The 16094-nt window shown below is 36.9% G+C and overlaps 1 protein-coding gene across 2 annotated transcripts in view; it reads left to right on the top strand.

The window, feature by feature from the left end:
- MSH3 (mutS homolog 3) overlaps positions 1–16094 on the top strand; it is a 211883-nt gene that overhangs the window by 59056 nt on the left and 136733 nt on the right. For both annotated transcript variants that reach the window (XM_053587488.1, XM_053587499.1), the window contains 2 exons: positions 4538–4647; positions 6692–6806. In XM_053587488.1, the coding sequence (XP_053443463.1) occupies positions 4538–4647; positions 6692–6806 (225 nt within the window). The remainder of the gene's footprint in view (positions 1–4537; positions 4648–6691; positions 6807–16094) is intronic.

The raw sequence follows: 16094 nt of genomic DNA, 5'->3' as shown, positions 1-16094 counted from the left end.
TTATAGTGTCTAGAGTCAATGTATATCATAAAATTGGTAAGCAGGCATTTGTTCACAGTTGAACATTAGTTCAGAATCTCTGTAGTTGGTTTTGTTTTTGACACCAAGAGTCACCAGTTTTATGTCCAAGTTGACATTAAAAGATAATATTGGGTCTGAAGTTCCCTTGTTTGAGTGTGGGCTTCACACTTGTTGAGTTTTATTACCATTTAATTTTTTAAAAACAATGTATTTGGTAACGGAGAGAGGCATGTTTCATGTGAAAGGATTTTTAAAAATTAAAAGTCTTAATTTAAAACAGACCAGCTTGGCTTATCCTACTTAGTGACAGACACCCCTGTCCTGATGTTAGTCCTGCTGTCAAGCGCAGAAGTGGAGTTGCCACTGTGGGCCCCGGGAGGAGCCCAGCCTCTGTTCAGCCTCTTCGTATTCTCCGGTAGCCTTTGTAGAATGTGATAAGGGAATTTGGTTTTAGAATTCTTTTAGAGTCAGGTCTATTATATGGCAATAGACGAATTTCTTAATGTTTTTTTTTACGTGAAAAGGTATTTGTTTACTGTAATAAATCAGCTGAAACATAGACTACCTCTGGATACATGTCTTGGGAGAAGATTTCCGTTTCTGTTCTGTGCGGTTGTTATGTGATGGCTGTCAGCCTTGTTCATGGAGACTAGTGTTCTCAGTCGTCATGTTGCCTGTGACTGACCCCAGGAAACCTGTTAAACATGGAAATGATCCCTCTCCAATTCCCTGGGAATTCAGAGTTAGTACGTTTGGAGCATTGACTCTGTGCTTATCACGTATGTTGCAGGTGATTCTGATGCAGGCCTTCTGCAGACCACAGTTTGGGGAAATCAAGATTGACGGTTATTGGAAGGTGTTTTTTCACCATTTAAGTTTTCAAAAGTAATATTTTTAGCAATAGAGAGGCATGTTACCTGTGAAAAGGTTAAAGTGGATATTTTGCTAAAAATCTACTTTAACAGAAGTCAGGTAGGATATTACTTGTGTGCAAAATTTCAGATAGACTTGTTTCAAAGATGCGGTGATTTGAATTTATCCTAACTTTGTAAAATCTAGGAAAATGTGAGATTTTATAACTAACCAGTGTGAAAAAAATGTTTGCATGAGGATGTTTAATATACAGATTGCAGAATGATAAATTTAACATTCTTGTAATGCTTCCATGAAAGCTTCAAGGATAACTGACAAGTCCATTTTTGTCAGATTTAATGGGTTTCTAAATCCTTATCTGCTTATGAAACAATTTTAATTAGAAAAGTAATTGAGTAACCAGCTGCTTCTTGTGTTCACTCTAGGAACTTGTCTAAAAGCATTGAGGGGCTCGTGTAAGGCCATTCATTGCTTTCTGAGTTGCTAAATAATTTTACTAGAGGTTTATAAAAATCCAGATATTAAGGGAGACTACAGGAAGATAAAAATTGTTAAGAGATATGCCTTAGTTAGTCTGATATTCTCTCCTCAGTGGATTAAGGTAGAAAAGTTCTTGTTCAGCATCACTAGTGGGAGGAAATCTTTCCTCTTCGGTTTCTTCCTGAATCTGCTTTGCTTCCCGGGGCTTACAGGAGAATAGATAAAGCCTTTGGAGCTGGCTACTCTGGGTTGGAATATCTATTAATCTATTATGTTTTTGTGGTTTTGGGTATTCTACTTAATCTCTCAAAGCTCAATGTACTCATTTTTAAAACGGGGATAATGCCTACATTATGGGGAGATAGAGCTCTGGAACTTGTATCATTTATTCATTCATTCAGCAATACTAGAGTAGAACCTCTGTAAGTCAGCTACCCACGGGACTAACAAACTGGCCACCATAAGGAATAGGCCTACTCCACTGACACGCACATGTGGTGCATGTCTACTGCATGAAAATCAGACTGTGGAGAGGTTGTCAACTATGGAGGCTCTACTCCATATTGATTGAATACCTGTTCAGTGCCAGCCACTGTGCCAGGCATAGAATGCAGCAGAAATAAAACTGACATATGTCCCCGTCCTCATAGGTTCTAATGAGGAATACCATTTTACACAAGGTGACTGGGGAAGGTCTCACTGAAATGACTTTTGAATGAAGACCAAATGTGGCTATCTAGGGGAGAATGTTTTGGGCAGAGGAGGTGCAGAGTTCCTGACGTGAACCTGTGGTGTTTGAGGAACAGCTCAAAGGTCAGTGTGATTAGAACAGAAGGAATAAAGGTGAGGGTGGAAGAAAATGAGGTTGGAGAAGTGACCGGGGCCAGATCATCTAAATTTACTTTTTAACTTTTGCCTTCTTAGAAAGTAAGCTCTTCAGGGGCAAAGGGTTTTTATGTGTTTTGCTAGAGAGTTTTGAATGTGCTCTGTGGAAGTACTTTTCCTGTTCATGGTTAGGAATGGGGAGCCATTGAAGGAGTTAGAGAAGGAGAATGCAGCATTGTCCTTCTTAGCTCTGTCTCTGTCTGACATCATCGTAGTGCAGGGGTTTGAGGGGATAACACATGGCATATATTTCATGGCTATCTGGTCAGTATGTTTGAACATTATTCTGTTATTCACTGTGAGCCATAATTGGTAGAAATGACTGTGAATATTTAAAAGCATTATGCAAACGGTCTTTCAGAATCATGTTGATTAATGAAAAATGCTCAATGTTTCCCCCACTGCACACTCACACTGCTTTACTTTTATTAAGTAGAAAATTCTTCAGTAAATTTTTATTTAGAGAAATTCCTCTGTATGATTTATTTCTATTCTAAAGGTTGATTCTTTTTTTCTTTAGTATTTTATCTTAGAATATGTTTGGGTTTTCATTATAGGTTTTTTGATACTTTTTATTAATTATTCAATATTAAGAGGATACAAGTGTTTTGTTACATGGATACCTTGCACAGTGCTTAAGGCAGGGCTTGGATGTGCCTGACACCAGTTTAGTGTTCACTATACCCAGTGAGTAAGGTTTGAGTCCTTATCCCCTCCCCGCTTCTTGGTTTCCAGTGTCCTTTATATCTCTTTGCGCTGGGTGTACCTGTCATTTTGCTCCCACTTATTAGTGAGAACATACGGTGTTTAGATTTCCATTCCTGAAATACTTCATTTAGTGTAATGGTCTCCAGTTCCATCCATGTTGCTGTGAATGACATTATTTAATTCCTTGTCATGGCTGAGTAATATTCCACAATACATTTACCACATTTTATCTACTCAAGAATTGCTAGGCACATAGGTTAATTCCACATTTTTGGAGTTGTGAATTGTGCTGTGATAAACATTCAAGTACAGCTGTCTTTTTTTTCAGGAAAAAAATGAAATACCTAGGAATATACATAACAAAAGAGGTGAAGGACCTCTGCAAAGAAAATCATGAAACCCTAAGAAACCCAAAGAAAAGAAATAGCAGAAGATATTAACAAATGGAAGAACATACCATGCTCCTGGCTGGGAAAAATCAATATTGTCAAAATGTCTATACTGCCCAAAGCAATCTACAGATTCAAAGCAATCTCCATTAAAATACCATCATCATACTTTCAAGATTTGGAAAAAATAATTCTTCATTTTGTATGGAACCAGAAGAAACCCTATATAGCTAATGCAATTCTTAGTAATAAAAACAAAGCAGGGGGTATCACCCTACCAGGCTTTTGGCTGTACTACAAGGCCATAGCGATCAAAACAGCGTGGTTTTGGCACAAAAATAGAGACATTGACATTTGGAACTGAATAGAAAACCAGGAGATGAAACTAAAATCTGACAGCCACCTGACCTTTAGTAAACCAGAACATACACTGGGGAAAAGAATCCCTATTCAGTAAATGGTGCTGGGAGAACTGGATAACCACATGTAAAAGATTGAAACTGGACCTGTACCTTTCACCACTTACAAAAATTGATTCAAGATGGATGAAAGATTTAGATCTAAGGCATGAAACAATAAAAATCCTCAAAGAAAGTGTGGGGAAAACACTAGAAGATACTGGCCTGGGGAAAGATTTTATGAAGAAGACTTCCATTGCAATTGCAGCAACAACAAAAATAAACAAATGAGACTTAATTAAACTGAAAAGCTTCTGTATAGCTAAGGAAACAACCACCAAAGCAAATAGACAACCTTCAGAATGGGAAAAGATATTTGCATGTTATGAATCAGACAAAAGCTTGATAACTAGGATCCATAGAGAACTCAAATTAATCAACAACAAAAAAGACCCAACAATCCCATATATCACTGGGCAAGAGACATAAATAGAACCTTAGTGCAATGAGTTGTTTTTTTTTTTTTTAATGATATAAAGTACTTACTATGTGTTAGGTGATATAAAATGCCCATTGATTAAAAGGTAATAATTATGATATTTTATGAAATGGGCCCTTTTGGCAGAAAAATTTTAGATCTCATTCTTCTTCTTTTACTTCAGCTTGGGAGAGAATAAGGAATGAGTCTTTTATCTATTTTATTTTTCTGGCCAAGACTTAACTACAGGAAGTTCACAGTAACAGATAATTATCTTTGAAATTTTCCTTGTTTTTTTTTTTCAGTGTGCGAGATGACAGAATTCGAGTTGAAAGGATGGATAATGTGTATTTTGAATACAGCCATGCTTTCCAGGCGGTTATGGAGTTTTATGCAAAAGATGTTGACATAAAAGGTAAATATTTTCCCCATATGTCCTCAAATTGAATTGATTTGAGATTTTGATAAAGTTACGTGCATGACTTTCAGTTTAATGACAAGTAGGTAGTTACCAATAAATATGCAAATTTGTTTAACTCTCTTTAAAATGGTTCTACAGTCTTTTAAAACATATGTACCAATAAATATATAGGAGAAGAGCTAATTGTTGTTGTGTTCATCAAAAACACCATTGCAGCTTCTTCCAAAAAGTTTAGTTCTGAACAGTAACTTGATGGTTTTGATGTATTCATTGGAGTGGAAGGAGCTATTGATCAACTTTCCTTTCTGCCTATCTTTAAAGATGTCCTGTTAGTATCTGTGTAACTTTTTAGAATGTTTTGGGCAGATATTCTGATGAAAGCTAGCATTTTGAAAGGTTGTTTGTCAGAATTAAAATCCCAGAATATCACTGACAGGGTCTAAATATGTCAGATAACCATTATTTATCTAATTGACAAGTGCTAGAAGGTGATAAATGCCATGAGGAAAATAAGGCAGAGATGGCGGTTGAACTTTTAAGTAGGGATGTAAAGGAAGGCTTCACTGAGAAAGTGACTCAATCGAAGATTTGAACAGAGTCTGAAGGAGTTAAGGGGAAAAGTCTTATGGACATGTGAAGGAACAGTATTTCAAGCAGAGACAACAGTAAGCACAAAATACCATAAGGTGGGAGGGCATCTGGCATGTTTAAGTGGTAGCAAGGAATCTGTGTGGAGCAGTCACCGAGGGGGAGGGTATTAGAAGGTGAGCTCAGAAATAAAGAGGAGATGAAAGGCAGAGTGTATGGGGCCTTGTAACTCAGTGTAAGGACTTTGGCTTCTCTCATTGAGTTGGCGGATATGGAGGATTTTTGAGCAGAGTAGTCTAATAATCTGTACTTTAATCTGCTGTACTTTAAAAAAGAATTCCTCTGGCTGCTCTGTTAAGTATACCCTTAGGGTGGGCCAGATGCAGTGGCTCACACCTGTAATCCTAGCACTCTGGGAGGCTGAGGCAGGTGGATTGCCTGAGCAAGAACGAGACCTTGTCTCTAAAAATAGCTGGGCGTTGTGGCAGGCGCCTGTAGTCCCAGCTACTTGGGAGACTCAGGCAAGAGAATTGCTCGAGCCCAAGAGTTTGAGGTTGCTATGAGCTGTGATGCCATGGCACTGTACCGAGGGCAAGAAACTGAGATTCTACATACATACATACATACATACATACCCACCCTATAGGGTGCATACATACATAAATACCCACCCTATAGGGTGCAAGGATGAAGCAGCGAAGTGGCGAGAGATGAGAATGATCAGACGACCTTTTTTCTCTCACGTACCAATATGTTATGGATGGTTTTTTTTATCCGTGAGGATAGCTGTAAGTTATTCCTTCTAGTAGGTGCCTGAGATCCTGGATTTACCCAAATTGATTTATCTACTGCCCTATTGATGTTGATTTGGGCCGTCTCTAGTTTTGTTTTGTTTTTTAAGTTGCAGAAGATTTTTTAGCTCATCTTTTTGTATATACATCCTTGACATGCAAAGGGATGAGTGTTTTACATTTTGAAAAAATATGCCATTACTGTCATTCCACCATCAGAAAGTGCCCCTTTGTCCATGTCCTACATATTTGTAATCTTTTGTATTTTTCCAAAGGGCAATTCTAAGAGTTATTGTCTAAATTAATATTTCAGTAACTATAAAATTTGTCTTTTATTTTTTTTTTGAGACCGAGTCTCATGTTGTCACCCCTGGTAGAGTGCCATGGTGTCATAGTTCACAGCAACCTCAGATTCCTGGGCTCAAGTGATTCTCTTGCCTCAGCCCCCCCAGCAGCTGGGACTACAAGCACCCACCATAATGTCTGGCTATTTTTAGAGATGGGGTCTTGCTCTGGCTTGTGTTGAACTCGTGAGCTAAGGTGATCTGCCCACCTGGGCCTCCCAGAGTGCTAGGATGATGTGCTAGGCTTCTGGACTTATATAATTTGTCTTTTAATAATGGTAATGAAATTAATGATGGTATTTATTCTGTTTTTAGGTTCTCAGAGTATTTCTGGCATTATTAACTTGACCAAGCCTGTGATTTGCTCTTTGGCTTCCATAATAAGATACCTCAAAGAATTTAACTTGGAAAAGATGCTGTCCAAACCTGAGTAAGTGATTTCTCAAGTTAAAAAGGGAGAGGTTTTATTAAAAACACTTCTTAATTTGAGTTTTAGGTATGAGACTTAGAGATGTTACTTGCTATTGATAGAATACTCTATTGGGGTATAAGGATGAACTGTTTGGTATTGATTCTAAAGAATATTGAAACTGTTGGGTCAGGCACAGATTGTCACACCAATAATCCCAGCACTTTGGGTTGCTGAGATAGAAGAATTGCTTGAGGCCAGGAGTTTAAGACTGACCTCAGCAACATAGCAAACCTCTGTTTCTACAACAACAACGAAAAGCAATTAGCCAGGCATGGTGGTGTACCTGTAGTTCTAGCCACTTGTGAAGCCGAGGCAGGGGGATTCCTTAAGCCCAGAAGTATGAGGTTACAGTGAGCCATGTGTGCCACTCCATTCCAGCTTGGGCAACAGAGTGAGGCCTTATCTCAAGAAAAACAAAACCCAAAATATTAATTAAAAATAGTGATAGAATCCAAGCGGTGCCTGTGGCTCAAAGGAGTAGGGCGGCGGCCCCATATGCTGGAGGTGGCGGGTTCACACCCAGCTCCGGCCAGAAACTGCCAAAAAAAAAAAAAAGTGATAGAATCCTTAAGAATTATGTCAGATAAATTATATTCATGATAGCTATTTGATCTAGTTTTGACTATAAGACTATTCTTTCTACTAACTAGATTCAGAAGGCATACTAAAAAGCATTCATAAAATTTTACCACCTTTCTTATTCTTGGTTTTAGTTCTTACTTCATAGACTATAAATTTGGAGATAAAGAGGCCAGCTTCTAACACAGACTGCTTTTAAGAGGAATGATTAACTTTGTAGATTTTGGAACCTTAAAAGCTGACAATAGACAATTTAGGAAAATACTGTTACAGTTTAATAATCAGTTGAGTAAAAACAGGTAGTAGGATAATTTTCTTGCTTTTCTATATTTCACTTCCACTAGCCTATTTTCTGTGCCTCTGTCATGAATCAACCTCTGTTATATGGATCCTGGATAAGTAAGCTCCTTCCCATTCTACACAGGTGAGAGGACAGATAGGAGCTATCTCACTAAAAGAATATTAATTAACTAGGTAGCAAGGAGATGGTGCTGGAAAGAGTGGAAGAAAGGCAACTTCATTGGGATTCTTTTCATAATGTCTTTGGTATGTGTTCTTTTCTGTGTTTCTCTGGAAGCAGTTTAGTCCTGTTCAAAAGCAATCTAAATGCCCATCGACAGGAAAATGGATTTATTGTGTTCTATTAATGCAATGTAATGTTATATAGCAATGAAAATGAACTACATGATCAAAATTAAAAATTTTATTAATAGTATATTGAGCCAAAAATCAAGTTGCTAAAGGACACACAGCACTTACCATTATATGAAGTTAGAAACAGTACTATATACCGTGTAGGAATACAAACATATTTGGAGAAGGTGTAAAGAGATGCAGGGGAATGATGAGCAACAAATTCAAAGGAATGACTTCTTCCAGTAGGGAAGAGGAAAATGGTAAGGTTTGGGGTAGGGATGGGATGGGAGGTCAGTGGTGTAGTAGAATTCTAGCTGATGTTTTATTTTTTTAATCTGGGTGCTATATTAATCTATATGTGTTTTAGTGTAGCTAAAATGTTTTATTAAAAAAGGTAGCAGCCTGGAATTATATCTCATTGGATTCTACTTTAAGCTCCAAAGTAAACTAATAAGTCAAAGTAAGCTAATCAATCAAAGAGATCTATTTCTATGGTTGGTTGTGTTGCATACTCATTAAGACAAGCTACCTACCATTTTATCTGGTCATGGCAGGGAGCCTCTCAGAAAGTGAGGTAGCATCAGTGATTAACACCTTACCCATTAAGACTTACATTTCTGCCCATACATCATCATGCAAAGAAGTCTTAACATTGGAATAAGGATACTATTTTTAAAAAGTCAGGCTCTGATGTGTTTAGAAATAGACAAATTTGGGGCTGAAGAGATTATCCTACTCATATTATCCTACTAACCAACAAATGATTGTGTCCTAAAATTAAAATAGCTTATTCTTAAATTACCTGAAGGTTAACCTATTGATAAATTGAATGAAACTGATCTTCTGTTATATTTGGTAGTGATGTTGCAGGATTTTTAGGAAACTGGCCTTGGTAGCGAATGAGTATATGGTATCATCTACCTGTTGGGTAATTGCAGAGAGCCAAAAATAAAAGGATATAATGAGCTCCAAAGTGATAGATCCTCACTTTGTATACATTTCTAGCATCCAGCATGTGCCCAGCACCAAGTAGGCAGTCAGTAAACACAGAATTAAAGAGAGAAGAAAGGAATTCCTCATCCTGTGATGGTGGACTTGATAGGAAATTGCCAAAACATCATTGGAAACCAAGATGAGGGAATAGAGATGGTGGCCAAATCAGTACTGTTGGTTTGCTTAAAAATGAAATGTGAGTGATGTTTATGAGTGGCATGTAATCTGAAGTTAATTCCAAAAGAATAATTCTACAGTTAATATTTTGAAAGAAGAATGTTGCCCCTTTGGAAAAATGAATATTCTCCTTATGTATGAAAAGTACAATTGTATTTTATAATCTGAACTTTTGAACTTTTACTTTATGCTGAATTTTTGAACTTTTACTTCATGAATTTTTCTGTTAGAGTGAAAATAAATTTGAGTTACCTTGTTTAGCAAACATTTTCACAGAAATCCTGATACCAATTTATTTAAAAATCCATGTGCTTTTACAACTGAATTTTAGGTTTGAGAAAATACACCGTTTTAGCAATTATTCTTAAGGATGAGTTAAGTGAGGTTTTGTTAAATAAGGCAAATTTCAAGGTTCTAAAATTGTTTTGAGAGTTTGTTACAGAGCACTACAATGAAATTGAATAGGTAGAATGTGAGGGATCGTAAATGTTTGCGATGACAATTAACCTGAGTCCTAAATTTATGAAATTCTAAAGGAATCAGCTTTGTTGTTGTTTTAGAAATGAGTGCTCTTGTCATTTTGGATGGATTTTAGGAAGATTGGCATGATCACAACTTCAAAAAAGTTTTGGAAACATTAGGAAACTATGAGAAAATCCACCCATTATTAATTATAAAAAATTTTTTTAGGAAACTTCTTATGATGAAATGATATATGGTGATTACTTTTACTAATGAAATAAACTGCTTAATATATAAGCTATTACACTGGCATCTAATGGCTACAGGCCAGGGATCCTGCCGAACATCCTAAAATGCACAGGTCATGTCTTACAAAAGTATTTGGCCCCGAATGTCAAAAGTCCAAAACCAAGGAGATTACCTGAGAAGAAACTACAGACCCAACATCTTTTGTGAGTATAAACACAAAAATCTTCAGTAAAATATAAGTAAATGGCATTGTGCAATGTATTAAAAGGATGGTATAGTATGACTGTTAGATTTATTTCAGGAATACAGGTTTGGTTTAAGAAGCTGAAAACAAATTAACGTAATTTACCTTATTAAAAAAGACATGGTAATCTCAGTAGACAGGAAAAGCTTTAGATAAAATTCAGTACCCTTTCGTAATAAAAACACCCAAGATGATAGAAGTAAAGGATCTGATGCCAGAACCTTGACCTGATAAGGGACCTCTCTGAAAATCTCATAGCTAAACATCAAACTTAATGAAGACAGAATATTTCTCCTTAAGATCAGGAACAAGATGAGGATGTCTCCTCTCATCCCTTCTGTTCAACATTGTACTGGAGATTCTGGCCAGGACTATTAGGAAAGGAAAGGAAGAAGTAAAAGGCATCCACATTGGAAAGGAAGCAGTAAAACTGTCCATTACATATGGAATGAACGTATCTATATGAAAACCCTGAAGAATCAACTAAAAACTATTAGAGCTAATGTGCAGGTTCACAAAGTTATAGGACACAAATATGCAAAACCCAGTTGCATTTCTATATACAATTGTGCTACACAATGATGTTTGGGTCAACTTCAGACTGCTTATAAGATGGTAGCATTTTATAAGCCATAAGATTATAATCTTTCGGCGGCACCTGTGGCTCAAGGAGTAGGGCGCCGGTCCCATATGCGGGAGGTGGCGGGTTCAAACCCATCCCCGGCCAAAAAAAAAACAAACAAAAAGAATTTCAAGATTATAATCTTTCATTTTACATTTTCTGTCTTTAGATACATAAATACCATTGTGTTACAGTTGCTTACAGTATTCAGTCACTAGAGTAACATGCTTTACAGGTTTGTAGCCAAGGATTAGTAGACTGTATGACATAGCCTAGGGGTATAGTAGGCTCTGCTATCTATCTAGGGTTGTATAAGTTCACTATGATCATACAACAATGAAATCACCTAATACATTTCTTAAATGTATTTCCATTGTTAAGTGACACATGACTGTACTTGCAATGAAGAATCCAAAGATGAAAATTAGAAAACAGTTCCATTTACAATTTTTTATTCAAAAAGAATAAAATAAGAATGAATTTAATAAAAGAAGGCGGCATCTGTGGCTCAAAGGGGTAGGGCGCCGGTCCCATGTGCCAGAGGTGGCGGGTTCAAACCCAGCCCCGGCCAAAAAGAAAAAAAAAAAAAAAAAGAATGAATTTAATAAAGGAAGTACAAAACCCATACTCTGAAAACTACAAAGCATGTTGAAAGAAGTTAAAGAAGATCTAAATAAATGGAAAAACGTTGAAGAATTAGAAGACTTAATATTGTTAAGATGTATTCCCCAAATCTATAAATTCAATGCATTCTGTATCAAAATCCCAGCTTGCTTTCTTTGCCAGAATTGATCAGGTGATCCTAAAATTCATATGGCTATTTGGGTCCTTTAAATTTTCATTAACAATTTTGATGAAATACAAAGTGAGAGGACTCATACTTCTCTTTCAAAATTTACTACAGAGCAAGTAATCAAGGCAGTGTGGGATTGGCATAAGGACAGACATATGATCAATAGGAAAGAATTGAGAGTTTAGAAATCTATAACTTTATGGTTTGTTGATTACTGACAAGGGTGTTAAGGCAATTTAGTGGAGAAAGAATAGGTTTTTTCTTTTAAATAAATGATGCCAGACAACTAGATATCAGTGTAAGAACATGAAGTTGGACCCTTACCTCTTAGAAGAAAATACAGATGCAAATATTCATGACTTTGCAAATAACAATGACCAATAAGCACATGAAAAGATGTTGAGCATCATTTGCCATCAGGTAAATTCAAATCAAAGCCCAGTGAAATGCAACTTCATACCCACTATGATGGCTATAAGTTTTAGAAAAGGCAAGTGTTGGCAAAGATGTAGGCAAATTAGAATCCTCATACATTGCCAAGTGGGAGTGTAAAGTGGCACAGCCATTTTGGAAAATAATCTGGCAGGATCTCATACCACATGTCCTAGATGTATACTCAAGACGTGTGTGACACATCCACACAAAAAAATTATACAAACATAATACATTATTCATAATTACTAAAACGTAGAAATAACCCTAATGTCTGAGGGATGGATATATGCAATTTCACATACATACAATAGGATATTATTCAACCATAAGAAGTAATAAAGCATTGAGATGCAACAACATGGACGAACCTTGCATATTATGGTAAATGAAAGACACTGGTCACAGAAGGTGACATCTTGCGTGATTCCACTTAAATGATGTCTGGAACAGGCAAATCCCCTCAGAGACCGGAAGTACATTAGTGGTTGCCCAGGGCCACTGGGGTTGGGGAGGACATGGAAAGTGATTGCTAATGAGCATAGGGTTTCTTTTGGGGGTGATGAAAATGTCTGGAGTTACATGGTAGTGATGGTTGTACAACTTTGTTACTGTACAACAAAGACCATTGAATGGCATACTCCAAATTGGCAAATTATGTAAGTAAAGCTGATATACGCACCATTTTCTTCTAATGTCAATGGTGCAGAAGTTGAGAAATCTCTATGTCTATTTTAATTCCTTTCCTAACGCAGAACTCTTCTCAGGCTTATTCCCAGTGCCCCATGTATTCTGAGGTATCTGTCCTCTGGCTGGAAGTGAACTGAACTGTGTGTTTTAAGTCCCGTGTGAGCTCTGGTCATTGTTCATCCTACAATCTGTTGTTCTGTCACTGATGTCAGAGATGTCCCCACACACATTTGAAGACTGGTACTTACTTAGCCAAAGACTTGAGGGGACTCTTGGGCAGGTCTCTGGAGCTCCAGGTGCAGCTCTGTCTTCTGGCATTTTGTCTCAGATTTCCAGTTTCCCTGGCTCACCGAGAAGTCAGTGTTTATCACCTTTGTTTTTCTTTGGAATCACGTTGCTGTGCTAAGTGTTGCCCAGGGCCCGAGAAGTTTTTTTTTTTTTTTCCCTATATATTTTGTCTAGTTTCTGATTGTTTATGGTTGGAGGGAATTTCTCATGCAGTTAATTTTTTATGAATGAAAGGAAAGGTCAAGTGTCATAATTGAATACTACACATAACAGAAGATGTGTGAAGTTAGAACAGCTATCCTAAACAATGCCTGTGTTCTAAAACTTGAGAAAAATTCACTTGAAAATTAACAATGGAAAAAGAACCAAATTGAAATCCCGTACAAAACTACGGGAAATGAGAAAAAATTACAAGAAAAAAAATAAAGAGCAAGGTAGCATCGTTATAGATAATGAATACTTGCCAGAAAGACATGCCCACAAATGAAATAAAAACACAACTTTTAAAAAATGAACTAAAGGACACTTAAGAAAATGACACCAGATGTGAAAGAACATAAACGAGAAGTAGGAAAGCTTTGAAAGGAGGTGTTAGGATTTAAGAAAGAAATATGATTGAAGAAAAAATCAGTTTAGGACAAAAGTCAATTTGAAGGAACATAAAAAATAGTGAATAAACATACTTTTAGAGAAATAGAATTTGAGAAAAGAGATGCAAAAAAGTTAACATAGCAGGCTTGATGAGACAGCTCTCCTTACAAAGGCCTGCTTCTGAGCTTGGCCCTAGACTGGAATCCAAGACCATGGGTTTTGTGAGGGTTTCCGTTATTCCCTAATGAGAATGGCTCACCATGCCTCAACTTTTTGTGCAAACAATGTAGTTTATGCTGAATACTTGCTTCCTGAGAGCTGGAATTTTAACACATGGTAGGGAAAAAATGTCCCCATAAAAACCCTGGGTACTGAATCTCGAATGCAGTGGTTCTCAACCTTCCTAATGCCACAACCCTTTAACCCAGTTCCTTGGGTCGCGACAGGGGTTGAGAACCACTGCTTTAATGAGTTTCCCTGATAGACAGCATTCACAACATTTGTCACAACTCATTGCCGGAAAAATTAAGTGTACCTCTGTGACTCCACCAGGAGAGGACTCTTGGTTTGCTTGCCCTGGGTTTCCTCCTGACTTTGCCTCTCCCCTCGTCTGATTTTGTTTTGTATCCTTTCATCACAATAAACTACAGCTGTTAATATGGCTCTATGTCAAGTCCTATGTACCCTCCTAGCAAATCATTGAACCTGGCAGTGGTCTTGAGGACTCAAAATATACCTTTCTCATGATTTGTCTCTCTAATGGTTTTTGGCAGCATTTTAAAGCTATTCATGTTGTTTAATTACAAATCAATTAGAAGCGAATCTATAATACTGAAGTTTTATAATATAAAGCAATTTATAATTTCCAAATAAACCACCAAAATTAGACAAATGGTAAATTTACAAACTCTGAAAACTGTATGTAGAGAACTATTTTCAGCTATAGATTTCATGTTACATGATAGTTTTTTTTTTGGTTTTCATTTCTATTTTTAAATAATATTTAAAATGGTATCTTTTTTAATGGGTTGATCTTTTCAATAAATACTGCCTTTCTTTAAGTGGGAAAGATTGGTTTTCATTTTTTTTTAAAGTAGGGTAGGAATGATAGTCTTAATTTCCCTGGCAAGCTTTTGGCAAAGACATTTTCCTCCCACTATAAAACTCTGAAGAAGCATCTTTTGTATTTTTGATGTCTGAAATATTAATGAAGTATTTCCCTATGTTATAAGATTTCTATCCAGGTTCAAACAGCAAGAATTCTAGCCAGGCATTGTTTATGAGGTTCACTTTAAAGTGCATAAAATTTGGCTTCTTCCATAAGGATAAATAATTTAGAATTGTTTATTTTAAGTCAGTGATTACGTACTGCTCAGTACCTGAGGATGATGGCAGATACAACCTTTAGTTCAAAAATGTATGTACTTTCTAATGGAAACAGGCACTAAAAGAAGGTAATCTCTTTTGTATTTGGAATGAAGAATCCAATTTCAGAAGACTTGTCTATAAAGCATGGTTAGTCCTTCCTTTAGTTGTTTGATATTTATTGTTCCATAGGAATCAGTCTAATTTAAGAATGCCCAATGGTTGATTTTTTATTTTATTTTATTTTTTGAGACAGAGTCTCACTATGTGGCCCTTGGTAGAGTACTGTGGCATCACAGCTCACAGCAACCTCCAATTCTTGGGGTTAAGCGATTCTCTTGCCTCAGCCTCCCAAGTAGCAGAGACTATAGGCACCCGCCCCAACGCCTGGCTATTTTTTTTTTTTTTTTTTTTTTGGTTATAGTTGTTATTGTGGTTTGGTAGGCCTGGGCTGGGTTTGAAACCACCAGCTCTGGTGTATGTGGCTGGCGCTTTAGCCACTGAGCTACAGGCGCCGAGCCTAGTTGATCTTTTATTAAAATCAATGTAGATGTCAGTTTAAAGAAATTCCTCACTGTGTCTAGTTTGAAATTGAGATTACTTGTTCAGTGAGGGCAAAAAGAAAAAAAAAATACCCTACAGCCAACCAAACAAAAACCTGCATATGCAGCACATTAATACTGCTAATTAAAAGAACTTGTACCTTCTCTGTGTAGGTCTGGTGTTGTGAGCTAACTTAAGCCTGTTTGTTTGTTCAGGTACTATTTCTTTTTGATATGGTAGATATTGGGAGCCTCCAGTAGTTATATATAGGTGAGGGTTGTAAGCCTCTTCTCACCACCTCTGTACCAGGTAGAATGTTAGTCCAAACCAAATGCTGGCTCCCGTGTATGTTTTAGTAAGCAGGCACAAAAACATCATGTAAACCCTCGCTCCATATATTTCAACTCTGTCTTTTTGGTATTCTGACAACACTTTGTTTTAGTGGTTCACTTGAGACATGTGATAGTCTAGCAGGAGTGGTTTGCTTTTGGAGTCAGGTGACAAAACCCTCATAACTGGAGCAGGGGATGCTGTCAGAATCCTAAACCTAACACATCATTCCTGAGAGCATGGACCATTGGG

The sequence above is a fragment of the Nycticebus coucang genome, chromosome 1 (genome assembly GCF_027406575.1).
Source record: "Nycticebus coucang isolate mNycCou1 chromosome 1, mNycCou1.pri, whole genome shotgun sequence".
NCBI lineage: Eukaryota > Metazoa > Chordata > Mammalia > Primates > Lorisidae > Nycticebus > Nycticebus coucang.
The sequence above is the reverse complement of the archived record's forward strand: the minus strand, read 5'-3'. Positions and strand labels throughout refer to the sequence as shown.